Source organism: Musa acuminata, chromosome BXJ3-1 (assembly GCF_036884655.1).
Source record: "Musa acuminata AAA Group cultivar baxijiao chromosome BXJ3-1, Cavendish_Baxijiao_AAA, whole genome shotgun sequence".
NCBI classification, from domain to species: Eukaryota; Viridiplantae; Streptophyta; class Magnoliopsida; order Zingiberales; family Musaceae; genus Musa; species Musa acuminata.
Window position 1 is genome coordinate 6,766,116 of NC_088349.1, and position 27,638 is coordinate 6,793,753.

Here is a 27,638-nt window from a genome sequence, read left to right on the forward strand (position 1 = left end):
TTTGGTTGGTGAATTATGCTAATTAAGATAAATGTTGGTGATACGTCTTATCAAACATAATTCGACAAAAAATATGATCACCAAAGACTGATGTATTGTGGCCTTTAATGACAATAACTCGTATTGATTGCCCAATTCAAAAGTTCATTTTTATTTAAGATTTAGACAAATGTTGGATGTTGAGTTCTCTTAACGTGAATCCACACTTGTCGATGAGCAAACACCAAAATAGGTGTTGTTATTATTGCTTTCAATGATAACTAAGACCTTTCTTTCTTAATTGCCAATTAATATACATCTATGATCAGTATTACAAAGCCCTATGGAGAACAAGCTGAAGTAAATGCTACTAAAGTCCATATACAGTGAGAATTATGCATTGGTAATATGGTTCATTTACCTTCAACCAGGCAGATGAGCATTGTTGTGTTTATCACTGATCCCATATGTGAAAAAGAATCTGTCAGGAATGTAATAAATATATAGATAATGTCTAATAAATTGGTTTAAAGATATAAAAAAAGAAAAATCATAGATCCTGTTAAAGATTTATAAAAATAAAATATTATCGATCAATTTCACATTTTATGTTATCATCGTATGTAAGATGGATGGATGATCTTAAACCTCGAATAATAGATCCATTATGGCAAATTTTTTGTTGAGCACAAACACTTTGAGTAAGTTTGGGCACTTGAATTAATTATTATTGATGAATGCATCACATGTAGGGTTAGACTAAATAGTTATATAAGTGAAATAAAACAGTTTAGAAGTTTCATTAGACCCCCTCACATTCTTTATTTAGTCCTTCAAACAGAATGTAAATTAACTTTCATTAGTCATCAAATATGACTTGTGATCCGCTATACGACTGGTATCGCCTTGTTCTTCAAATTAACTAACTTGAGAAGCAACGACAAGACCATTGTTGTCACCTTGTTCTTCAAAGAAGTGTGCTTGCTTCTCTGCACAAGAAGATAGACATTTAGCAAAGAGAGCCTTAATTTAGACATGATCTCGATGGACTCCAAAAGAGGATTTTGAATTGGGTTCCATCTTTTTCTAATATTTTCTAGATAATCATATATGGATTTCTATTTCTACTTTTGAGATTAATAAGGGTATACCAAAGGCATGTCTTTCACTTGAAACAATTCAACAAACCCTAATTAAGTTGTAAATCTTCTAGTTATTTTTCTAGTCACTCCAAAAATGTCTTGGGTATACCAAAGACATGCCATTTACTTGAACCAATTAAACAAACCCTAATTTACTTCTAAATCTTCTATATATTTTTCTAATTACTCCAAAAATGTCTTTGTTTGAGAGAAAAAAAACAACACAGAGGCAACAAAACACTAGCAAATAATATCCAAATAAATATACCCATACATCAGCTACAACCACCACAAAGCGATAACAATTTTAATTAATCTTTCACAAATATAAGGAAAAGCACCCAAAGCTAAGCTTTGATGCATATGTATCATTTAACAAAGGTTCAGTCATTCAGCAAAACAAGCATTCAATCAAGAGTTCAAACTTTTTAAGATCATCAAACCATCTGAGGTGATGTAACTTGTTACGTATCACAATTTCAGTGAGCATTCCAAAATGTATCCTCATGATGAACTGCTATCTGATCATTCTGTCATCACGGGCTTGTTCTCATTTGCCTTAGGTTTGTGCTCCTTTGGTTTCTGCTCTTCAGATTTCCTATTTTAGGCAAAACAAATGTATTCCATCATTTGAAAGGAAACAAGAAAATTTGACATGCAGAAAACTTACAGTAATAGGAACAGAAGACTAGTCGTTTGGGTAAATTTATAAACCTAAATCAACATGCAACAACCTTTATGAGGCGAGGTCTACTTAGAATGATCTTTGAAGATCAGATGGTTACAGTCTCTGTACCTTAGTATGCAATTATTAATATATATAAAAAACACAAAGTACTTCTAGCATTTTTTTCATTTACAAGAACTTACAAGCAGCGGTATTACAATGAGATCTCATACAATCCAGAGTGCTGTTTAAGTCAGTGGTACTTTGATGCAGATCTACCAGATCATAAAAAGGACAAAAAAAAGAAAAGAACACTTCTATTCTATATTCTACACTGCTAGAGAATCATCCCAAACAACCACTTGCAAGTCCTTAGAATTGAATCACAACATCAAGCAAGACACTAGGAATCTGTAAGTTCCCCTTTGTAAGTTCCATTTCCTATCTAGGATCACCAAGTGTAAGCTACCACAACGTAAGACTTTTATTAAAGCTTAACTGCAATTCAGTATAGTAACCATTTTTATGAAAGAAATATAATGAAAAGACATACTAATTTTCTAGCAGGGAAGGCGGCATTCTACATGAACTTGCCAACCTCCTTATCTCTAATTGCACTTAAAACCGTTTTCCCATACTGACTTCCCAATGAACATTTGATTGTATTAAATGTATGTAGCATTTTTTTTTGTCCTCTGGCTGAGAAAATGTAAATAGTTTAGATGACATTTCCCCACTCAAACAGTAAAGCTCTTAATAAAATATAATCATTTTTCCTCAAAGAGAAATAAAAAAGCAAAAAAGGACTAACCAAGCTCATAACCACGTAGTGTCATTGTCAATTGTATTACTCATGAGAAGAAAACTATCACAGAAGAGAGGCATCTTTACTATTTTATGTTCTTATTACTTCACATGTTATCTATGATAGTCTTAGAATAGCTTCCACATACAGCACACTGATTCATTAACAGACACTATGCCGAATTTTTTTTTATTAGCAAAACTGGTTGATTCTCTAACCCTGTGTACCCAGAATGCATTTGCCAATTTAACCATTTTATGCTAAATATAAGAGGATATCTAAATCAAATATTATTGTTCCACAGTCTATTCACACTATAATTGTATGCCAATGATGATACGAAAATTTAATGCAACTTAGTCATTTCTTTTAATTCTGTCATAGCCCAAGAAATCTCATTGGGTTGATTGATAATCAATTCATCGAATAGTGAATATAACAAGTCTCACAACTACCGAGCAGTTTTCTGATTCCTAAATTGTGAACATTTGGCTCAAAGTCACGTAGATCAAGGTTCACACAAGAAACCACAAAGTTTCACACTAGACTGATAACAGACTGATGGATAATACAACACAAACCCAGTCCCACATAATTTTTTATTCGATGCTTCAAGCTCCTTTTCGATTACCTTCTCCACGGAAGGGAAAAAAAAAAAACGAAGAGGTTTCTATAGTTTAATTGATCTTGAGACTTAACCTATTATCAAGCTATGACGCAAAGGTTCTCTTGAACTAACTGTTTGAACTTTGCCTTTATCGTTGTCTTCTATTCGCTATTGCTAACTGTTTCTTTTACCTTTTCTTTGGAAAAAAGAAGGCAAATTTCTCACTTATGTTAATTCCAACTATTTGACAAGAAACCTCCATCTCGAAATTGAGACACATCAGGAGTGAATCTGTTGTCTTAGTTCTGCTTTAGGAGAACATAAACCCCTTCTTCAGAAGCATAAAGTCCATGAATTACTATAGAATAACACTTTATTCCCTTAAATAGTCACAAACCTAATCAAGACAAGATTCTAAAGTTCTCGACTACCCTGTCATCGCTGCAACAAATCCAAGATTGCTCAAGCAGCAAAACATCAAAACTTTTCACATCAAAAATACAAGCTTTCACCCATCGATCGACGAAACCGTGTTCAAACAAGAACCATGACGATACATGGAAGAATCGGAAGTCAACCCAACAGGGCTCATTGACAACCAAAGAACAAGTAGGGAACCGAGCAGAGGTACCGAGAGGGAAGGGAAGAATCGTACCGCTTGTCGCCGGAGCTTCCGCCCTTCTGGCTGAGGAAGGAACGGAAAAGAGGTGAATTGACGTCGTAGATCATGTCGCTAGGGTTAGGGTTTCTCTCCTGCCGGCCCGCCGTTACAGAGACGAGAAGAAACTCTGCAAGGGCGGTGTCTAAAAACAAATGTATACGGCTGTAAACCACGTGAATTGCACGTGAGAAAGTCGGTTTGGGATAATTGGGCCTCCATGGGCCTACACAAATCGTTGCTGAATTAAGATCGTCATTTCATTCTTATCAATATAAATTATACTCTCAACATCAATAATATTTCTTGCTGGGAATACAATCGCATAATTAGCTGGATTACAAGAGACTAATTGGGATATGGATCGATCCTGTTCTCTATAAAAGCCTGACACGGGAAGAGACTCGTCCAATTTTGGGCTGTAGGGATTCGGTACACATGAGACGTAACTGTACAGGTGAGACTTCAGTGCGGGGGACGCGATGAACAACCAGTTTCTTAAACAAATTGGTAATACGAGGCCCACTTCTGCACCGCGATTGTGATTTGATTTCATATTTGGGTCCCGCAACTGTAAGCGGGAGAGAAGTTTAAGGTCGTAGAGGAACCGAAAGGCTCCAACTGCAATAATTGCTTGGAGTTTTCTCCGAACAAAATGGCGATTTTGGCCCTGCGTCTTATTCTCGTCTCTTCCGTTCTTGTTGTCTGCTGATTGGATCCAAATCTTCCGTCTGACTGGTAAAACCCCATCGATCAATTCCTCTTTCTTTCTCCAATCCGTTTGAGGAACATGTCAGCCGGAAACGAGGCGTGTAAATAGAGAAAAAAAAGGCAATCTTGGAGATTTTGGTTTCCGGTCTATAGAGCGAGAGGGTAGATTTTGTGGTAAGATGGGATCCTCCACGGACAATCTGAAGGGATTCGTGCTGGCTCTGCTATCCAGCGGATTCATCGGAGCCAGTTTCATCATCAAGAAGAAGGGCCTCAGAAGGGCGGCTGCTGCTTCTGGAGTCCGAGCAGGTCAGCTCATCATCAACTCTTCTTCCTCTTGTTGATAATTGTTTCTTTCAACACTGATACTAGTAGATGGTATTCGACCCATAAAACGTAGGGGTTGGTGGATACTCCTACCTCTTGGAGCCCCTCTGGTGGACTGGTATGATCACAAGTAAGCCCCTTTTTGCCTTCCTCTCTGTCTATGCAATTCTTAGTTGGTCTATCTTTATTCTAAATGAAAATACAGGGATTCAATTCTTTTGTTTTGGTATTGGCTTGTTGGTGGATGCCAAGTTGTGTGTTCGGCTTGGGGTTTCACTATGGTTATCTATCTTTTCTCATGAGATAAAGCAATCTCACATGAAGAAGTTAGATGTAGGTTATATTCCTTCTTGTGACTTGTGACTAATTACTAAAGCATATTATGCTGTTTAAAGATAAGATTTTTATTTCTCTGTGATTGTTCTTATGAGTTATTACTGTAGCATGTTATGTTGTTAAAGGTACGATTTCTAATTCTCAGTGATTGTTGGAGAGGTGGCCAATTTTGTAGCTTATGCATTCGCCCCTGCAGTCCTTGTCACTCCATTGGGTGCTCTAAGCATAATTGTTAGGTAACTCTCTGTTTGTATCTATTGAATTTACTTGACCTATGGAGAGAGGATCATCTTTCCATATCTTCTTTGGTCCTGATAGCATGTCAAATATATTTGTAGTGCTGTTCTAGCTCACTTTATTTTACAAGAGAAATTGCATGCTCTTGGGATTTTGGGCTGTGTTATGTGCATTGCTGGTTCAGTTGTAATTGTCATTCATGCACCACAAGAGAGAGCAATTACCTCGGTCCAAGAGATATGGAATATGGCAACTCAAACTGGTATGCCTGAGTTTATATATATTTTTGCTTCTTCCCTTCCCTCTTGGTGTACATCTATTAGAATGACCACCTACTTATCATGTTATTGTTGACTTGGTTATTCTTCAGCATTCTTACTGTACGTGGCTTCAGTTATTGTCATAGTCTTCGTTCTTGTTTTCCATTTTGCTCCACTATATGGAAACTCAAATGTCTTGATCTTCACTGGCATTTGCTCTTTGATGGGCTCCCTCTCGGTAATGTTTCTTTCATCTATCATGCTTCAGCTCATGCTAGCAATGATAAAATTTGAATGGACTGTGTTGATAGAGTTTTCTGTTATTTGGAACTCAATACTTAGCTAAATTACAGGTAATGAGTGTTAAAGCACTAGGGACATCTTTGAAGTTGACTTTTGAGGGCACGAATCAGTTAATTTATCCACAGACATGGTATTTTATGCTGGTAGTGGTCACATGTGTGATAACGCAAATGAATTATCTTAACAAGGTTAGCATGGTTTTCTTTGCATCTCATTTGTTGATATTACAGCTCAAGAATGATGTTGAATGTTTGTTTATCAGAATTTTGTTTTGTTCCTAAAGATCATATGTGGGTGCAATAGTCTACATATTACCTAAAATATTCATCATCTATTTGCTGAACCATTTAGTTGAGGAACAGCCTTCATATCTCATTTTGTTAATTTTACAGCTCAAAAGAATGTTTGTTTATAAAAAAATATTTTGGTTAAATCCTAAATATCATATATGTAGGCATATTACTCTACATATCACATAAAGTATTCATAATCTTTTTGCTGAACTGTTTAATTGAGGCATAGGTTCCATTTGTTAATTAAATGAATGTTCTGGCCTTCTGGGAATAGACAGCACAATCAATGTGCTGAATCCTACTGTAGTTTTACATGACTAGATAGCATATTGTTCCTATTATTGATTTGCAGCACTGGCCTTCTGGGAATAGACAGCACAAGCAATGTGCTGAATCCTACTGTAGTTTTACATGACTAGATAGCATATTGTTCCTACTATTGATTTGCAGCACTGTTGCGCAGAATGAATTCATTGTTGTGTTTCTAAGATTTTTTTATGTTGACAATCTTATGCTTATGACAGTCAGAATGATCGTTAATCCATTGCTTCTCTCTTCATGTATATCTAAAGATGGAAAAAGGATTGGCCTTATGAAGTTCATGGATATATTATTTAATTCTGTATCCTTTGGCTCTCTTTTGAAGAGGTTCCTAATGAATTTCTTGCCATTGCAACCATCCATACCATTGTATTTGGATGACATATTGATGATTATGTGTGGTAGATTTTGTTGATTTAGTTGGAAGTATGTTGTTCACCAAATTTACCTCTGATAAAATCATATCAGCAGTAAGAAGTTTTATGTTGGTTGTTGAGGAAATTGGAGGTATTAGGATTCAAGAGTATGTTTTTTCAAAGAAGGGTGATTTCTTTAGAAAACACCCACATTTTGGGTATGTCCCAATCGGTACCCCCCATTTTGTTTTTCCCCCTAATTTGAAAAATACACAAACTGCCTCTTCAAATTTTTTTTGCCTGTTATAGTTTCTTAACCTGTTACAGTGTTTTTTGGCCTATTATAGTGTTTTAACCACCACAACAAAAACACTGTAAACCTACTTGAAAACACTATAAATAAACCAAATGGAATCAAAATACACTAGAAATCATTTGATATATCATTATCATACTATTATTCAAATAGGTATTTGTAATAGTTTAGAAATAACATCACCAAAATAAAAATCAAAAATTGATTTGTTATAGTGTTTTAGCCACCACAATAAAAACATTGTAAAATCTACTAAAAAATACTGTAAATGATTCAAATGGACTCCCAACCTCAACCAAACCAGCTACAAGCCTAAATATATGGTGCCATAATGGTCTATGAGCAATACCAACAAGAGAGACACAATATAATGTCACTTACAGTTTTTTTCAAGAGCATTTACAGTGTTTTCAATACCTTAATAAAAACACTATAAATATTAAATACTATTGAAAAACCCTGTAAACGAGCCAAATGAAAACACTATAACAGTCTACAATTGGTGAAAAAATGGGTGAGAATATTTGCCAAGAAAATTTCGAGGGGTATACTAAAGAATTTTCAAATTAGGGTATTATTTGGGAAAAAACAAAAGAGGGGTACCGATTGCGAAATACCCTAAATGTGGGTATTTTCTAGAGAAATCCCCCTAGAAAGAAAGACACTGAGGCATAAGCAACATGCAAATGACAATATCCAACATACGAACTTTGACTTTATTCGAGGGATTATTTCTACTTTGTAATGCTGTTGCAACTTACTGGTAATGGGAATATTCGACTGGGAGAAACTAAACTATTCTGGATTTGTTAAAAACTGAGATAAGTCTCTTAATGTCTTGCTATGGATTCATTACACTAGACGTGATATGTGTGTTTATTTTCATGTTAACTTCTATGCTTTGACTACATTCAATGAGACTGTTTAATGAGAAAACACTTAGCTATTGTCAGAGTGATTGGTATTAACTACTGTAACGATTTATAAAAGAAAATTACAGGAATATTTTGACAAAGATACAATGGCCGAGGAGAAGATATGTCTAAGATATGCTTAAAAAGTTAAAATAGTATTGATTGACAATGACAAATAGAGATGTAAAGTGCCTTATGATTTATTTGAACCATTTGTTCATTTTGTCCAAGATTTTAATTTTTAAGAATCTACAACCTGCATCATCTTATATTATGGAAAAGCATTCATTCTTAAGCCTAAAAGAGATAGATGAGATACAAAAAAATCAAAATTGTTAATGGTATGAATATTATTGTCTAAGCATTGTGTTTTTAACTGTATATGTTGCTTATGCTGCAAAATGGCTACTTACCACTTTGAAAGATCTGCAAAGAACAAAAAAAATCTACAGAACACCATGTTCATATCTTCATGACTTGACTGAGATTCTGATGCCCCTACATTTTCTTGGAATTTTCTCCTCTTTTCTTGTCTCTTCTTTCATAAAAATTGGCAGTGGTTATCTCATTGTTCTATTATGTAGATGATATCTCACTTGTGGAACCTAACACTACTACTATTTCTTTCAAGTATATTATACTTAACATTTTCAAATTTTATGTGCTGTTCATGTTGAGTTGGTTTTCTTTTATATTTTTCAGGCTCTTGATACCTTCAATACAGCCATTGTGTCTCCAATATACTATGTGATGTTTACTACACTTACAATTGTAGCAAGTGTTATAATGTTCAAGGTATGCTTATAACTAGACAGTGAATATCTCTCTTCTTATAACAGTAATTATTCTATTAGGTCTTGACAGTAGCCAAACCAAATAGTGGCTAGCTTGTGTTGGTTTCACCTTTGGAATCTGCAGATCTTTGTTGTTAGCCTTTTGTTTCACAATAACTTTGCACCAGCAACTTGACGCTTGTAATACACATTAAAAAATGTGATTGTTCAAGTAAGCTTATTGACTATGAATGATTGCTCTAAATTTTAACAAATAATTATATTTGAAAGAAAAAGATATTGGCCAGCAGATAACAAATAATTGGGACATCATTATGAAAAGAATGGAAAGAAGTTTGAAAGACTTATTGGAGGCAGATCAGTTATGGCATTAATTATGTTTATAAAAAAGATACCATAAACTATCTTTAAAATTGATAGGAGGATATAGCCGATTTTTTCATACTACAAATTATTTTTTGAAGAACAAATGGAGAATATGATGTAAATTATTAATAAAATCCAAATCAAGTTCTCTCTGACTCTGAACTTGTACATTTGCTTCTTTTTTTTTCCATCAAAGCAACAATTCTGCTATTTTGTTTCATTAAGAAGATGAAACAAGTACAGATATAGAAAGCAAACATAAAAAGGAAAAAAATGAAATGGAAATAACTACAATTCTCCGATCTACGAGTGACAATAATCAGATATGTACCATTTAACGCTGATGAACATCATTAAAATTTGTTTGAAATTAAACCATCGGCAAAACTTTGCCATTTTGGAGGAAGCAATCCACCTTCCATGAGTTCCAAATTTTACCAATGGAAGAGGGTAGGGGAACAATAGTCTAATAGCGCCTAAGAGGTTTCCATATGGCTATGGTCAAGAAGGAATCCAAGAGGAGGTAAGAGGCAATACTGGATCAAATTTAAAACATAGTTTTAAGGTTGATTCTATTTTTTGAGGAAAGACATACACATCATTTTGCTTTTGGAATGCATGTGGAGCTCAAGATATGCATGGAGATGAGATAGAAAATGACTCCCAAGATGAGGAATCTATAAAGGAAGAAACAAAACTACATGACAAGATCAAACTATCGAGTTCTCTTCAATTTGAAGAGGAGAAAGAGCCTTCCAGTAGAGAACAAGAGGAAAGAAGGGAAACGTTTAACAAACAAAATTACATAATAAGCTTCCAAGCGTGTTCTTCAGGCCTTTAAAGTTTTTGTATGTATATGCCAAGAAAAGCTAATCTTGTTAACTTATAGAATTCTTACAAAAGAGGATTCTAGAGCTCTCAAAATTTATATTCTAATAATAAGGTAACCTACCTAAGCTATATGATTATCTGGTCAAAAGGATTCCTAGTCAAAGCTGACCCTTTTGGGCCTCACCAGGCCAGTACACTGTGTATAGGCTAAAATTTCAGTTGCTAAAATGGCTGCTAGGGCACCGTTTGGTAGCTAAGATTTCTACCCTTGTCTTGCTGCTAAGTAGTGTGTGTCAATATTTGCTGAAACTTAAAAGCAAAAATTTTTGAAGCCAGCTCAAACCTAAGCTTTCTGAATATAAAAACTTGCCAGAACTTTTGGTTTGTCTAAGCAGTATTTTCCTTGAGTGGGTCAAATTTGGTGTTAAAAGCATCTCATGAAATTAATGAATATTTGCAGGATTGGGATGGACAAGGTCTTGGAAGCATCATATCTGAGATTTGTGGCTTCGTTGTTGTTCTCTCTGGGACTATTTTATTGCACGTGACAAAAGATTTTGATAGGAATGCCTCGAGAAGTGCGCAATATAGTTTACTTGTCTCGCAAATATTTATCTATGATTTTTGCTATGAAACCATTGTTTGCTGCAAAATTCAAATAACTTGAGAGTTCATGCAGGTCTATATGCTCCATTATCCCCAACCTTAACCACTCGACTTTGTTCTGGAAATGGGGAAATGCTGAAGCATGTTGTGGAGGATGCGGCATATCCAGAAGATGCATGCTTAAGAAGGCAGGGGCTCTACTAGCAAATAAGGAGATGAGTCTGTCCGAACATTATTTGGAATGTCAAGATCCCTCTGCTGAAATCATAATATAAATTATTTTTAACACAAATCGACATCCCACTGCAGAGTGTCCGACCTTGGTGCTATCTGTGAGTGCCGTTTTGAGGCTTTTAAACACCTTTTGTGTTCATTACTGGTGCCAGAAGAAATCATGGATCTGGAATGCAGCTGCACTTTCTAATGAATTCTAAAAAACGGCCCAGAGCTTGCCAGATTGATGGTGATCCTGCCCAGCCACCATGCACATGTTTGATATAAGTATAGATTCTTTCTGTGAATACAGGGATTTGTGTGATGACTGTGAAAATGTGAGTGCAAAAATAATCTGTCTGCAGAATTTGTGAAGAACAATGTAGCTCATCACGCATGCTTATGCATTGTTAAATTTGTACAAAAATCAAGAAGTTATTCTGTCTGCAAGTTAAGGTGATACCCTAACTGAATGCGACAATTTCAGATGGTCTCTTAGCTATGAACTATTAAAACAATTGTAATGGAAATTTGTGTTGCAGTACAAGGTTAATTAATAATTCTTGTTTGTGAATTGGCAATCCTTTAGGTCTGTTGGCTGCTATTTAGAAGTGCTCCAGTAGTATGAATGTAAAACTACTAGATTGAGCTGATATGCCATATTCCTATTCTGCTCAGTCTTCAAGCTTCTATTTGTCTAAGTAGAACAATTTGCAGATCAAACAGTCTCTTTGTTGTTGAATGGGGTTTTTCATCCACTAAAATCTTCCGTCACTTATATCTTTAACTTGTTATGCCATCAAAATTTGCACTCATAAAGCATAATTAATTTGATTAACATGAAATTTCTCTGATGTTTGACAAATCACTGAATATAATTTTATGAATATTGCAAGGTGCCAATATACAAGTTATTTAAAAATAACACTTTTATCAAGCACAAAATAAAATAGTGGTATTTGTATGTAAATCCTTCGTTTTAGGTCGTTTATAGATCAAACTGTGTCCTATCAACATCTACATCTGATATCACTATTTATTATTATCACAATGCAAATATTTGATGAAACTGATCTTTTCTCTATAATTTTACAATATGAAAAATATATTAAAAGATTGGAAAAATTGATCTATGAGATGATATATGTTTTAAATTTTAGTAGTAATGTGAATTCACAAGTTCGATTAAGATTAAATAGTGAGTTCGATTAGAATCCAAGAATTAGCCAATGAATGTAAATGGTCTAATCCGAAATATAATATCACATAAAATTATATATATATATATATATATATATATATATATATATTATAATATAATATTATATTATATTATAAGAAGATGAGAACGCAGCTCGTGAGGCCAAACCGCGATATAGACAGCCCATCCGATTCCGACCACAAGTTGAAAGCTTAGCCAATTGATAACCATATTGCCCCATAACCAGTAGATAATAATACTTTCCTTCAGAAACAAATGCATATAAATATACAATTAGTATTTGTTATATTTATCCCACTAAATTTAAGTTTAGCATATACTTTCCTACAAAATCCAAAATATTATTTAAATATCACTAGTTATAGTTTATTTTCGTTTATTGAAGAAACTTCAATTTTTTTTGCCCTTCGAAACTATTATTATATATATTTCCATAAATTAATTTCTTTATTTTCCCTCTTTATACTTAATATTTTAATAACAGGATATTTTAAGTATTTTTAAAGCCAACGGCAGTGACATATATGAGGGTTAAAATATTTTATATGATATATATTATTTAGGAGGGGTTGGGTATATATGTATGTGTGTGTGTGTGTGTGTAGCCTCCGTGAAATGAAACCCAAATCCGGTAGGAAATGATGATCAAACACGGCGCTGGCCAATGGGGAGGGAGCATTTGATCGACGCCGCTCAGCCACAAGCGGAGATGCGGAGGGACACGTGGCGCTGCACCAACCCAACACTAAGCTACCCGTGGTCGGTCAGAACAAACAGACCGCCGTGAGTCCTACAGCACCCCGCTCACCGTGGGAAGTCGAAAGAAGAGGAGTAGAACGGCGGCGGCGGCCCTTTGGTTCGGTTCCTCGGCGACGGATCCGGTGGATCTGCGATGTTAGCGTCGGATTTCGAGCTATCGGAAAGTTTGGGTTTGGGGTTTGAGATTTCTTGCTTCTCGGAGGATGTTTGATTGGGACGACCAGCATCAGGTCCCTCACGACTTTCCCCTTTCCTTTTCTCTTCCCTTTTGTGCTAGCTTGCTTTTTTGTTCTAATTTTGAATATGGCTTCTTGAAATTGGATCGTGGAGCCAAATCGACTCGTTTAATAATCCACTTCAAATCGAACATATTGCTGGATTGATAACTTTTTTCTTCTGGAAACGAGAAAAACATCAACTTTTAGCATTTCTTGAACTCTTAATGTAGTATGTGCTTGTAGATGAGTTTTGCAGCTGTTCTTAGGGTTTTAAATAACTCTAGATCTGCTTCTTGTAGTTGGAAACCGGGTCATGGTTAGATGATTATGTGGCAGCCAGAAGCAGATAAAATGTGAAGACGAAGTGAAAAAAACATGCTTGGGTAAACAAATAAACATATATATATATATATATATATATATATATATATATATATATATATATATATATATATATATATATATATATATATATATATATATATATATATATATATATATATATATATTCAGTTATACGCTTTGAAAACATAGTCAATTAACCAACAATACATCCATAGCATATTCAATAAATTCCATTACATCTTCAAGGTTTCATAACATTTCAATACAAGTAACATTTATGCAGAACAAATCTCATTTGGAAAAATCCTAAAAATATATAATTGTTTTCCCAAATATATTCATATTAGGAGTTATTCTTTGAATTGAAAAATCAAGACATAAACATATGAACAAACCACGACTTAGTAAACATCAAGGCTTGCTACTAGCAAAATTAGATACAAAATCAAAATTTTGCTCAAAACTTTTAATATTTTATTTTTTGCATTCAGTACCTTTCTTTGGAATACACAAGAACATCTAATCTTTCTTAGTGTTTTTTAACAAAAAGATCATAACATAGACTTTATATACTCTATAGATTATAAACTTATTAAATAATACATATGGCAAAAATATTTTTTCAAAGGAACGTAAAATCTGAATATATGTTCACAAATATAAAAATAATTAAGATTACATATCAGAATTTTCAAATATACGTAAGTGTAGTAAGAATATACATCTAGTAGAAGTATAGTAGTGCTAACGGGTACAACCATGCTATATCATCACGACAAGTAACGTAACCATGTCTAACCCTTATGCTATTATGGTATATCAAGTAGAACCTTTTGTTGAATTTTTAAGTTTTGTTTTGGCATGTAAAATCACTAACCTAACTTCTATTGATAGGCAAAATTATATTCCATGAAAATTCCAAATTGTCTAATTTTGGAGGAGCATCCCCTGAACAAAGATGTGTCTTTTCTATGGACTGAGATGAGGAGTCTGAGATTTGTTCTTTTTCAGTCTTCTTCTTGGATGTCTAGGACATAACTTTATCTGACTATTTCATCATTTTATTTGAATTAACTCTGGGACAATGCTACATTGATCTGCTCGGCTATATGTTCATGTATTGGATGTTTGTTGGACTAGATGCTAGATGTTTTGACCAGTAATCTTGCTATATTATGTTCTAGGTTGATCTTATTACACCTCATGTAATCAACATTCTTGAAATGAAAAAGTGTCTCACATTGGTTTGTAAAAGCATATAAAGCTATTAGTTGTTTCAAATAACTAAGCTGAGCTTATGATCATCAAGCTAAGCTTCAATAATAACTTTGGATGTGGTTAGCTTTTATTGATATTTTTAATTTGTTAATTAGGTTCTACAAAGTGGTTTTTATCCACGAATTGTTTTGCAAGGGGAGACATGCTCCCTTCTTCCATGGCAAATCTTCCAGTTGAAATACTTACTATGGTTATCATGATTGTAAAAAATCCTGAGATAGGACTATTATGGTAAACAGAATTTGCCGCATCTGAGAATCGTATTATTTTTGTCTTAAATAATTATGATCAAGTTATTGTGTAAAAATTGTTTCTCTACTACTCTGAACATATTTTGTCCTTTAAATTTGCATCTTCAATTCGTAGACATGTCTCTCTTGGTAATGGGCCAGTAATTTGGTTTTCCATGCTTCAAAGTTCAAAGTTCAAACTATATCTGATGTTGTACTTCGACACTCATGGGTCTATATCTTAATCCAGCATGCATGCTTTAGTGAATGTATAACCTTTGACAAAGCATCATGTCAGGGGATTATGGCCTATCAAAATCATTTCATCTTTTAGAGTCCACCTCCTGGACCTATTGAATCTACAACTTATTGATAATGATAATCAAGCCAAAGATACACTCAGTGGAAGGTACCACTAAATTAAGGCCAAATTTATCCTCCTAAGAATGGAAACTTAGTATCATTGAAGTTTTGAACATAGAAAGACCGAAACCAAGAAAAAGAAAATAGAAAATAATAAGAAAAAATATACTCTAAGAAGGAAAAGAAATACTATATCACTGAACACTCAGTCCAATAAGAATATCAGCCAGGACATTTTTGTATCATATGCAACCTCACTGATAATTTTGTTGTTCCCCCCTTCCTCCCACTGCCGCCTCCCACCCACCTCCCCCCAAAAATAAAATTCTGTGGAAAAGGAGAATTATTAGGCCATCTCTAAAATGATCACCTTCACCAGGGCCATGAGTAAGAGTGAAAGACTTACATTTGTAATAGGCAAAATAATTATCCATATTTTGTTTAAAAATCTGAAGAATTCAAGCTTATGGGCTTTCGTCCTTAAAGATGTTTCGTTTTCTTTCTTCTTTGTATGTATTATGTTTCTGATGCCTTATATGTAATATTTTTCCTTAACCTAGTGCTACATATCTAGTTTCACTATTATCTTTTATGTCATAAGCAGAGACTCTTGTTACAGTCCAAATAATTTGTCAAACCTCATCTCTGTACTTTTGGATAGTTTAATATGATTTAATGTTCCCTTTATAATCTAGTGTTGTCAGCAAAACTTTTGGATGTATCACTTCTAAATTGAGGCAAGAATTGCATCTTAGCCTACAATCTCCTAACAAAGCAGTCAGATCTTTGTGCATGTCATTTTAACCATATAAGAAGAAATTCATTTGCTTGACTTCTGTTAAATTTAAACTGAAAAAAATATTCATGTGTTTCAGTATCCATTTCTTTTTTAATCTAACAACATCTGTATGCTGACTTTTGCTTTTCTTATTGGGAATTTTTAGGTAGGGGAGTCAATATGGGCTGAATTTCCTGAGAATGAGGATGATATTGTCCCTTTTCCTAAGGGTGCTGAAGAGAGTACATTATCTATTTTGGGGAATTATGGCAGGAAACAGAGAAATGAAGAAGCAAGCATTGGCTTAAGGTCCAATGAACAGAGTTCAGGATCTAAAAATAATTTTCTGGAGAGTAATCAGGACAATAATTCTACTTTTATTACAAATGAAGAACTTTCTGCTGCACAACTTGATGCAGATTCATGGCCTGATTTGCCTTCTTTAAGCACTGCACTTGATAGAGAATACAATGATCCTCGTAATAGAGGGTCTTTGGGAACACATCTGATGCTTGATATCAGTGAAGCAACAAACCTTGACAAAATGAGAGGTAAATCCGTGTCACTCTAGTGGTGTTCTGTCACATGAATGTGACATGATGAAATAAAATTTATTTTTTGAGCATGTACAGTGCAGCTAGATGGTCCATCTGAAATGTTTGGTAATGACAAAGATGAGAAAGATAATGAGAGTTACCTTGATTGTGACTGGGCTCATATTGGAGATATTGAAGATCTTGACAAAATATTCAGGTATCTCCTTTAACCATGTTTACTCATTTAGTTTATCAACAAAAAATGTCATTCTTATCCTTGCGTGCAGTGGAAATGACTCCATATTTGGACATGAAATGGTTAGCAATGCAGCAGAGTTTCTGTCAGCATCTTCTGATGTGGTTAATAGCACTATACAGTCAATTCCTCTGCCCGTAAGTTTGTCTCTTGTTTTAACAAATCACTAAAGCAAACTTATCAATAGCTTACAATTTGTGTTTTTGTTATGGCTTCTTACTTTAGAAAGATGGAAAATTGACCCTGATTTATTATGACAACAGGATATGCCATTAAGCAAGGACCAACATTTTGGCCTGGATCCTTCCTCTTTGCATCTTGATGAACTTTCTTCTGGGAAAGAAATTCCAGAAGATAAGGTACATATATGAAGATTTGATTGTTCTTTAAATTCCTTAGCAGGTATTCCAGTTGGCTACATATCTTATCTACTTCAACAGACAGCAGATAGTACTCTCAGAACTGGAAGCAAATACTGTGAAGCACAAAATCTGTTTTCAGATAAGGTAATTTTTTCTTGACTTCCTCTAAGAATATTTCCATTTTACATCTGTAGTTCAACATTTCATGTGGACATGGTTAGTGCTTTCAACATGACATGTTCTCACTATTAGCATTTGCAGTCTAATAGCCAAAAGAGACCTCTGATGTCAGATAAAAAAGCTGAAGAAAAAGAGAAGACTAAACACTTAAAAAACATTAGTGCCACATGGTCCTGCAACACAAACGAAAGCCCGCAACTTCCAAGCTCTACCATGAGTACCTGCTCTGAAACTCCAACAAACACTTTTCAGACAACAGTACAAAGGCAAGTCAGAGCTCCTGCTAACAATGGACAGCTAGACTCCCCAAATCTGTTTATGTTTTGTGGCGATGGATATGCAGCATATCCTTTCCAACATGTTTATATGAAAAGGAACCAAGAAAAACCACTTTCTTTTGGTCATAAGCCTTTAATGTATTTCCCAAAGAGTTCAAACGCATTAGATAGCCCATCTGATATGGCTTCAAGACAACCGAAAATGACGCCCCAAGAAAAGATAGAAAAGCTGAGAAGGCGTCAGCAAATACAGGCAATGCTTGCCATTCAGCAGCAACAGCAACAATTTGCTCATCCAAATACCGCTATTGATTCATTGGTTCCCCAAGTGTGCTCATCTAGGAAACAGACTCAGGAATCTATGACTACCTCATCTGCAGTCGATGGTAGTGCAAATAAGCTTACGTCACCAGAACAGAACATACTATTTGATCAAGAAGAGTCCTGGAGGGTCTCCACCATAAATGAGGATCACTCTCTAGAAGAAATGATATATTATCAGCTTCAAGATGCTCTCGGGCAGGCAGGATTCTCTTTCATGTAGTATTTTTTTCTCATTTGCTTTAAGATCCAAGCAATTTGATCTAATGCAAAAATATTTGTCTTCTTTACCCAGTTGGACATTAGAATCCGGCTTTGTATTCGAGATAGTTTGTTTCGTCTAGCACGAAGTGCTATGGAAAGACAAAGTGCTAGTGACACAAGTAGTTCGAACAAAAATAGTAGGGATGAAGAAGAGCTTCCTGCAGATGATGAGACAAAGAGGCTATGTAGGTGAGTTTACCTAAATAGGGCTTAGTCTAATGTTTTTTCATGATTGGTAATCTGTATTTGTATTAGCTTTCTTGAAAGTCAGTTCTTTTTAGCCATTAATATACAAGCTAACACTTCTTTATCAAACTTTAAATACTTTTACTTGTTCCTTCAAAGAAATTACCATCTACTAACTTATAATCTCATGGATGTTCACAACCTAGGTTTATTCTTTATATGTTTTTTTATCCTATTCTTAGTATCTTCTCTAATTGGTAGTTCCTTCTCAAAGTTTGATTTCTTTACAATGATATTGTAATTTTCCACGAGTAATCTTACGCCTTTTTTCTCCTAAATCAATTATGGTAAAACCTCCTTCTCAAGCTTTGTAGTTTCTTTACTTTGTTAGACAAGTTTAGTGCCTCTTATTCTCTGGCCCAGTTAGGTATGTATTTTATATCTCATTCTCTAAATGCCTTAAAAAATGTTGTTGTGGATTTCCGCACTTTATATTCTATAGCCAATGGCAATTTAGCCATTGTAGCATATCAAAGCACAATTGTGTTTATACCCTTCATTTTCTTCAAATCTGTATTGCATGTGCTTAACCTCTCTATAAGTCTTATATTAATCCATCAAATTTATAAAGATTTAATGTGCAAGATAACCTTTTCTCCATCCCCTTGTATTTTCTAAAATTGAGTTACAAGGAGAATGGTTGGACATGCTAAGAAAAAGAACATGCCTACTATCTTGAATTAAGCAATAGTATTGATAGTACTCGTTTACCATCATCTCATCTTTAAAACAAATAAAAAGGTCCAAAATTTACTTTTTGGATATCCACCTTTTTTATAAAAAAAACATATTTTCTTTATTAATTCATTGTGATGATGTTTGTCAATTGGCCAAACACCAACTTGCTTCCCTTTCATTGGGCAACAAAAAATTACCTCATTCTTTTACATTTATTCATATTGATGTTCGGGTTCTCGCATGAATCTCATACATTGCTTGAGTTCATTAGTTTGTTTCTTCCATTGATGATTGTTCTCGAGTGACATGGATTGATCTTTAAAAAATAAAAATGATATCAATCTTGTTTTCATTACACTTAATAAAATGATATGGACCTGGATTGGTGTTCATATTAGAAGTCGTGGATTACATAATAGAAGAGAGTACACAAACGTAGTAAATGGATACTCAATGATAGAATTGTGTTATAGCAAGAATCATCATCATCTTGAGGTAACACATGCCTTATTGTTAAAAAAGAGGTCCTAAGGCATACTGGGGAGAAGCAGTATGGCTGCTACTTGTTTAATAAATCAGGTACCCTCTAGATTTTCCAAAAATAAAGCTCCAACCATTGTTCACTCTTGGGTTTTTTTCTCAACTTTCATATATTTAGTCACTTCCTGCCTAGGATTTCTGTTGTATGGTACTCTTATGCTTATCATTTCCTCATCTTACCTTATGGTAAATTTTGGTCAAATGTGTTGAACTTCATTCTTGCACGTTTATTGCATTGATCGCATTAGTTGCAAATCTCTCTCTCATGCGCATGCACATGCCCAAATATAACTCATGCTAATTCAGTTTCTATTCTTAGCAGAAGTTCAGTGTTGTCGGAGGCAGAAACACATACAAATCCCATTGACCGGACTGTGGCTCACCTGCTTTTTAAGCCTTCAGAACTATTCACAAGACCTGTCAAAGAGGAACTACCACAGTCACCTGTTGCATATGACCCTGGTAATGTGTTATTCTAACTCGGCACAAAAGGATGGTTACTCCTTCCATATTTTCTTTTTGATGCTTTTATTAGAGAGAGATAAACTTCTTTCTTCTTAGAAACACAGAAAATGATTAACTACTACATGCTGTGATTTTTGGCTCAGTTCCAAACGCATCTATACACGCTCAAGAAGATTATCCTGGGAACACTGGAGAAATGGAAATGCAACCTTCAGCCTAAAGTAAGATTCATTAAGTTGAAGTTCTTACCAATTGCATTCGCAATCATCGCTTTTTCTTGCCTGTGGAACTTGTTTCTGATGATGAGCACTTTTTTCTCTTTCCGTAGTGAATCAGTAGAATGGCGGCGGATGAATGGTCAGAACCATTCAAACATATCAGGATGTGCTTTTGGAGTTCCTTGTTTAATTGTGAACTACTTCAATGAATTTGGTTTCTCGATCTCCATTGTGTTGTTTCCAGATAACTAAAATGGAGCATCAAAGTCCAACCTTGAATGTTCGTCGCAAATTGTCGTGTCAGATTGCTACTAATGTACTTGTGTATCTAATCTGTCATCTTCAATAATGGCTGCTGCTGGTAGATGATTCCTTCTAAACTAACAACTTAAATCTGACTTCTCGTGAGACGTTATTGATAACCTTTTCCTTCTCCTGGAATATGTTAATCACACTAAATGATCGAGATGGTGTTTCTTTTTCTCATAGATCCGCTTTACATATATCTAGGGCTGTTCATCGTTTAATTCAAATTAAAACTGAATTGGTCCAACACTAGATTCTTATAATTATGAATCTAGTGTTTCAATCTCCTTAATATTTAGATCTTTACGTTTAAAAAATTTATCTTGAAATTCTTATAATTATGAAAATAAAATATTTAATCAGATTTATTCTAACGTTATTAGTTTTGCCAATGAAAGATATAGCACGTAATATCAGATATCAGGTGCATGAGTGGCACAAAAATAATGGGCAAAAAGATAATTTTAACGATGACAGTAAGTTAATTATAGATTATCACTTATAATTAGATTTCTTTAGTATCTCGGTCTTTAGACTTCAAAATTTTATATTGAAATTTCTATAGTTATGAAAAGGAAACTCTTAGTCTTGGTTATCCTAATGTCATTAGCTTTACTAGCAGAAGATATAGCATGTGAAAGCACCTACATGAATGACGTCGTATCGTTCTACCACACTTGGCTCCTTTTCCTCCTCCGTTCTCATCATCGGTGATATAGATGCTTCACTTGTCTCCTCTTCCTCCTCTCGCGTCGATACAGATGCAGAGCGACGTCAAAGGAGGAAGATGAGGCAAAGCGGTGCGGCGCCAACGTAGATGACTCACCTCCCTTCACTTCCTCTTCTAGTATCAAAGTACATGCCTCACCACTCTGTCTCCTCTTTCTCCTCGTCGTCGATATTCAAATCGACATCGACAAGACTGAGCACCATCATAACAATCACTCATGATACCATCATTCGCCACCATCATTGAAATTACCTTTTTGCCTACTATTTTTATATCATTTACTATCACGTGCTATATCTTCCATCGGTAGGATCGACGTTAGGGTAAACGAGGTTAAATGTTTCACTTTCATAACTATGGTGATTTTAGTATAAATTCTTTAAGTTTAAGGATCGGGATGTTAAAGAGATCTTACTACAATGAGTAATATATAATTAGCCTACCACCACCACCATTGAAATTATCTTCTTGTCGATCGTTTTCGTCTCATTCACACAGGTGCTATCACATGTTGTATCTTTCATAAAAAAAATCGATAATATTACGAAAAATAAAATTAAATATTTTACTTTAATAATTATAAATATTTTAATATAATTTTTTTAAATATAGATACCAAGATACTAAAGATATCTAACTATAAAGAATAATATGTAATCTTTTCTCATATGTTCCGCTTTAACGTTGCATGCATTTCCCTTTTCACTTATTCTTCCTAGAGCAAATATCTAGGGCTGATCACCATTTAATTGAGTTAGAATCGAATTGGTCCAAAACTGAAATCGAACAGGGTCAGCATATCGACAGTTCCAAATCGATCGAACCAGACACGAGACCACACGATTTGGTTCCGAAATCAATTGTTACAAATCAATTAAATATAAAAAGAGTAAAAAAACTTTAAAAATTAATAATCTAGATTCAAATCTTAATGAAATATTTTACTTTTTTGTTAATAAAAACCGATGGATTGAATCAGAATCAAAATCCAATGGTTTCAATTCTGGTATAGGAGCCCAAGGGTCCGACGGTTCTGAAATGATGATCACTCTTGCACATATTACAGTATGTCACAGATGATTTGCAATGCCTGTCATAATCATATACTTGGTGCTACAACTTTTTCCGAATTAAAGAACTTATCAAGAAATCAATGGTGAAACTTCACTTATGCAAAATTTGCGCGTAACCGTCAGCAAATGAAGAGTCTCCTCGTCCATTTTGACATTATCTTTCTTCATGCGTTCTGCAACTATCAAAGGCATCTTACCAGCTTTCACATACGTTCTAAGCAACGAATTGTAGATCTCGGTTGTCACGTACCCTGCGTCACGAAGAATTACCAAGAAATTCTCCGCGTCTTCCACATTACCCATTGCTTCAAGCTCGGTAAACACTGCTTTAACTAGTCCAACATTGGGGTCCCATTTCTCCAAGGTTGATAAAGCTTTCTTCAAGCAATCCAACACTTTGTCCATCCTGTTCTTGTGCAAGTTACCCGAGGCTAACAGCTCCCATGTAGTGTAGCTAGGCTTTACTCCTGTTTCAACTATATGCATAAGAAACTTCTCTGCCTTCTCCATCATATCATTCTTGACATAGAAAGCAAGGAGGATGTTTGGAAGCCTCGAATCTTGTGTACCGGATACTGACTCCCACTCTTTGTAGATGCTCTCAGCTTCTTCAATATCACCCAATTTTGTTAAAGATGAGAGCATGCACTTAAATTCCATGTCGCTCATCTTCCTGAATGTGGCTTTCAGTTTATTCCACATTCTGTAAACATTGTCTTTGTCCAATAGGCCTGCATGAAGACTGATGAGAGAGCAATATGCAACTCGGTCTTTTTTGAAGACCCTTTTCTCCATCTCGACCAAGGCTTCTTTTGCTTTATCATGACATGCTGCTTTGATGTACATGTTGGCTAATATGCTGTAAGTGACCCAATCAGCAGTCACATTATCCTTCCCCATCTGATGGAGAACCTTTTCTGCTCCAATCACATCATTTTTCTTGGCAAAAACACTTAACCATAGGTTATAGGTGATTTCATCAGGCGATGCATTCCTTTTCAGGTCTCTCAACAAATCTGGAATCTTATTCAGCTCCCCGTTTGATATGTACAGTGTCAGCATATGGTTATATGGAAGAGAGCATCTGAGCAAACCTTGAGCTGACATTTCTTCCATCAGAGACTCAGCCTTATCAGTCAACTTGCACTGCACATAAGTATGAAGAAGGGCAGTGCAGGTAGATGGGCCCTTCATCCTAACTGGTAGGTCTTCAAAGAACTTCTGTGCGCTAGCCAGACCACAAACCTTTGCAACTAAGTCTAAGTGGACAGCATAATCTCCAGGAAGCAGCTTGATGTGTGATTGAGTGGTCATCCATTCACATATCTGCATTAGTCAATGAAAAGCAATGTCCGCAAAGCAATATGTCACATAACCAACATGCAAATAATTGATCAACTAGTAAAAAAAGAAACATAATTGAAGCCAGAAGACCTACAGGTTTCCAGGTCACAGACAAGTGAATATGACTGACGATCTTAAAAGAAGCTAAATCTCCAACTGATGATAGCATTAGATATCAAAAATAATATGATGGCAGATTGGTACTCTGGAAATAAAGTACAAGAAAAAGTCAATAAAAGAGCATGTGATAAAAGCAAACAAATGCTGAGGTATTAAATACTGAAGATGTTCAAGTTGTGATACATCTGTGAACACATAGTTCATGAAAGCAAGGACCAAGGTTTGCAATACCGGATGATACCGCCCAAACCAGGCAGTACATACCGGTCCGCCAGTTGACCGGCACGCGGGCCGCCTGCTACCGAGCGGTATCAAACCGATTGCAGCGAGGCGAGGCGAGGAAGAAGAGGCGTTCGAAGAAGAGGGAGAAAGAGGGGCAAGGTTCGAGAAATAATACCCAACGTCGCCTCCTCCTCCTCCTTCTTTGTCGTCTTCTTCTTTGCTGCGGCACTCGTTGCCATCGCTCCCTCGACGCCGCAGCACTTCTACGCCCGCTGCCATCGTTCTCTCGACACTGAAGAAGATTATTCTTCTTCCGCTCCTTCACTACGATGCCCGCTGTCATCCCTCGTTGCCAGCTATTCGCCTAGGGTTCAGGCGCTGCTAAGTTATATATTTTTTATACATTTAATATTGTTTTAAGCACACCATCGTTAGCTATTTTATATTTCTGTGATTATATATATATACATATATATATATATATATATAATTTATTTAATATTAAAATTAATTTTAATATTTTTTAAGCATACCGTTCAGCACACTCTAGCGTACCGCTCGGTATACTCATACCATACCATATGAGCAAAGCACGAAACTTCGGTATGATACAAAATTTCAATCCTTGACAAGGACTAAGGGTTCTGTTGGACCGGTCCATATTGGTCATGAAAGCAAGAAAAGGCCTGACTTCTCTTTACTGCACGTTTCCATAACTTGAAACCTGAATATTGTTATACATAAGTATATCAGTTTCAATATGATTACTACTTGCCTCAATAGGTTTTCTTTAATAATGGCATAAATGGTTAGAAGACTGCAATTTAAGCTTAACATTATTACTCAAGCTAAAATATACCTTAGGAAAAAAAAAATGTGAAAACCAATCTTGTCTTCAAATATGTTCTACTCTGTCACCTTCTCTGTATCATATTTATAGGATGACACTAAACAATTTCTCATAATATACATGGTTAAGGTACATAGGTTCACAAAAAAGATAAACAAATCTCAGCATAATAATACGATTTCTCAATTAAGGATCATTTATTCATAAAAAAAAGCCTAACAACAACTATAATTGCAAAAGGACATTATGTACTAAGCTGAGGCTAAAGTTATCCATAACCAACATGAGAGTTCTCTTTAGTTAGAGATTCCAAACAGTCACAACAAGAGAATTCAGATATCTTTTATCATTAATCCTAATTAGTTCACTTTATCTAACCACGACACTTGTGAGTCTTCTTTAAATATGTCCAAACCATCTTAGACAGTCTCTTCATTTTATCATCGATCGGGGATACACCAAACTGTTTGTAAACGAAAATTTGCTTTAAATATCTTTTCTAGTAACCTCATGCATCAGCCACAACATTCTCATCTCATGTACACTAATCTTTTATGTATATATTTTTAAATGGTCCAAAATTCTGGTCCATAAGACATAGCTGGCCCTATAACCATCTTATTAAAATTTCTCTTTGATCTAAGGGGCAGAGGATGGCGACAAAAAAAGCTTCAATGCGCCCCTTCTCTTCAATCAACCTGTTTGCTACTATGTGAACAATGTTCTCATCAATCTTTCCATCCTATTAAATAGTAAATCCATGATACTTAAAACTTTTACTTACAAAATCTATTTGTTTATCCATCTTAAGTAAACCCTCAATTATTCCCAAGCATCTATCACGCACCAATTACACAAAAGATCACCACCACTCCAAAAAGGTCCAGATAATGGTTAAATATTTTATTACGGTAGAAGTTAGCATAGGTCAAATTGTCATTAGCCTTAAACTACCTGTAAGCTCCTCTTAGATGTGAGGGAGACCTTATGAAACTCTCAATCCTATTCAATGTGCATGATCATACAATTGACAGGGTTCTAAACGATCTAAACACGAGCATAGCATTACCAGTGGGAATCGATGGTGAAGAAGCAATTGAGGAGGAGAGGCAAAGGTGGGACGGGACATACCTCGAGGGCGTGCTTGTAGCGCTTGTACTTGCGTAGCTCTCGGACGACGCGGTTGAGTTGGTACTTCTGGATGGGCTTGTCCTCCTCCGCCCACTTGCGGAGGACCACCACGGCGCTGCGCTTCGGGTAGATAAGGCTGAGGAGCCGCCTTCCGAGAGTGTCCCGGCAGCCGCCGCTGCCGCCTCTCCTTCCCGGCGTCGTCCCCGCGCCGGCTGCCGCTCGGGGGACGAGGGCGTCGGGCAGCGAAGAGGTGGACCGCGCCGGCGCGTAAGCGGAGCCCAGAAGGAGACGCAAGCGTCGGGCCGACAGCATGTCTCGAGGACTCGACCTTTCGTTCGACGATGCCGGCGTGGGCGGTTACCTGAAAAGCTAAACCCTCGCAATGTTTGCACGAAGATTGGCGTTGATCGAACCGTCAATTGTCGAGCGTTGTGGTCTGGCTTGACGACCGAGCTGGATGAATGGGTCCCTGCTGCCGTATTACTCTAAAGTTAAACCCGGGCAATGTTTGCACGAAGATTGGCGTCGATCGAACCGTTAATTGTCGAGCCTTGTGGTCTGGGTTGATGACCGAGCTGGATGTATGGGTCCCTGCTGCGGTATTACCTGCCCTAAAGCTAAACCCCGGCAATGTTTGCACGAAGATTGGCGCCGATCGAACCGTCAATTGTCGAGTCTTGTGGTCTGGGTTGACTCATCGCTGAGTCAACCCAGACCACATGGCATTCTCGAGTCACATATCTACATGGAAATAACTTAATTGAGTCAGAACAATACGATCAATGATATCTAACAGAGTCAAATTGACACCGTAATCCAGCGTGTATTAAGGATCGAAGATTCAAAATATTTACACTGTAATGCAACTTGTAAAGATATCGAGTAATTAATGAAGAGATCGATAAATTTAAAAAATATCAGATAAATAACAGGCAAAAATCTCCATTGGTGATGGGGTGATGGTGGAATTGGTTTTAAATGATGGAGGTAGTGGAAAAGGTAATTTAAAATTTAAGAATAATAATAATAATAATACTTCATTTAAAAAATAATATTTTGATGGCTTGTATTGCTTCTTTTTTGTGGGGCATATCCCAAGACTTCCAACAAGGCTTGTATTTCTCTCATCCCAACATTAATCTCTTAATTGCACTATATAGGTGATACTTTTGATGTTATATGATTTATGTCTCGATATCATATGATCGATATTTTGATACTATATGATCAATATATCAGCACGTTGTGTCATCTCTCGGACGTTACAACCGCATGCATGACAA

General features: G+C 35.7%; 4 protein-coding genes across 6 annotated transcripts; 2 read left to right on the plus strand and 2 right to left on the minus strand.

Annotated features, from left to right (window-relative positions):
• Positions 1-1,349: 1,349 nt before the first annotated feature.
• Positions 1,350-4,000, minus strand: LOC103983532 (wound-induced basic protein). Its single transcript, XM_009400758.3, has 2 exons — positions 3,856-4,000; positions 1,350-1,719 (listed from the first exon to the last, which is right to left on the minus strand). Exons 1-2 carry the CDS (start codon positions 3,927-3,929, stop codon positions 1,647-1,649), a joined length of 147 nt encoding a protein of 48 aa, XP_009399033.1. The 5' UTR covers positions 3,930-4,000; the 3' UTR covers positions 1,350-1,646.
• Positions 4,001-4,540: 540 nt separating this feature from the next.
• Positions 4,541-11,602, plus strand: LOC103983516 (probable magnesium transporter NIPA6). Its single transcript, XM_009400728.3, has 9 exons — positions 4,541-4,878; positions 4,970-5,026; positions 5,378-5,468; positions 5,571-5,731; positions 5,840-5,967; positions 6,083-6,220; positions 8,935-9,027; positions 10,684-10,801; positions 10,903-11,602. Exons 1-9 carry the CDS (start codon positions 4,749-4,751, stop codon positions 11,031-11,033), a joined length of 1,047 nt encoding a protein of 348 aa, XP_009399003.1. The 5' UTR covers positions 4,541-4,748; the 3' UTR covers positions 11,034-11,602.
• Positions 11,603-13,016: 1,414 nt separating this feature from the next.
• LOC103983507 (protein LNK2) lies at positions 13,017-20,943 on the plus strand. 2 transcript variants are annotated; one of them, XM_009400717.3, is made up of 11 exons: positions 13,017-13,253; positions 16,402-16,786; positions 16,868-16,988; positions 17,059-17,164; positions 17,291-17,386; positions 17,468-17,533; positions 17,642-18,370; positions 18,464-18,621; positions 20,219-20,358; positions 20,505-20,582; positions 20,690-20,943. In XM_009400717.3, exons 1-10 carry the CDS (start codon positions 13,227-13,229, stop codon positions 20,579-20,581), a joined length of 1,905 nt encoding a protein of 634 aa, XP_009398992.2. In that variant the 5' UTR covers positions 13,017-13,226; the 3' UTR covers position 20,582; positions 20,690-20,943. The 2 variants fall into 2 exon arrangements, with proteins under 2 accessions (XP_009398992.2, XP_009398993.2); XM_009400718.3 differs by having other exon boundaries at positions 17,651-18,370.
• Positions 20,944-22,585: 1,642 nt separating this feature from the next.
• LOC135628801 (pentatricopeptide repeat-containing protein At4g02820, mitochondrial-like) lies at positions 22,586-26,742 on the minus strand. Of its 2 annotated transcripts, XM_065135712.1 has the most exons (3): positions 26,356-26,492; positions 24,127-24,237; positions 22,586-24,014 (listed from the first exon to the last, which is right to left on the minus strand). In XM_065135712.1, the coding sequence occupies exons 2-3, from the start codon at positions 24,199-24,201 to the stop codon at positions 22,758-22,760; spliced, it is 1,332 nt and encodes a 443-aa protein (XP_064991784.1). In that variant the 5' UTR covers positions 24,202-24,237; positions 26,356-26,492; the 3' UTR covers positions 22,586-22,757. The 2 variants fall into 2 exon arrangements, with proteins under 2 accessions (XP_064991784.1, XP_064991783.1); XM_065135711.1 differs by lacking the exon at positions 24,127-24,237 and having other exon boundaries at positions 26,356-26,742.
• Positions 26,743-27,638: the final 896 nt, after the last annotated feature.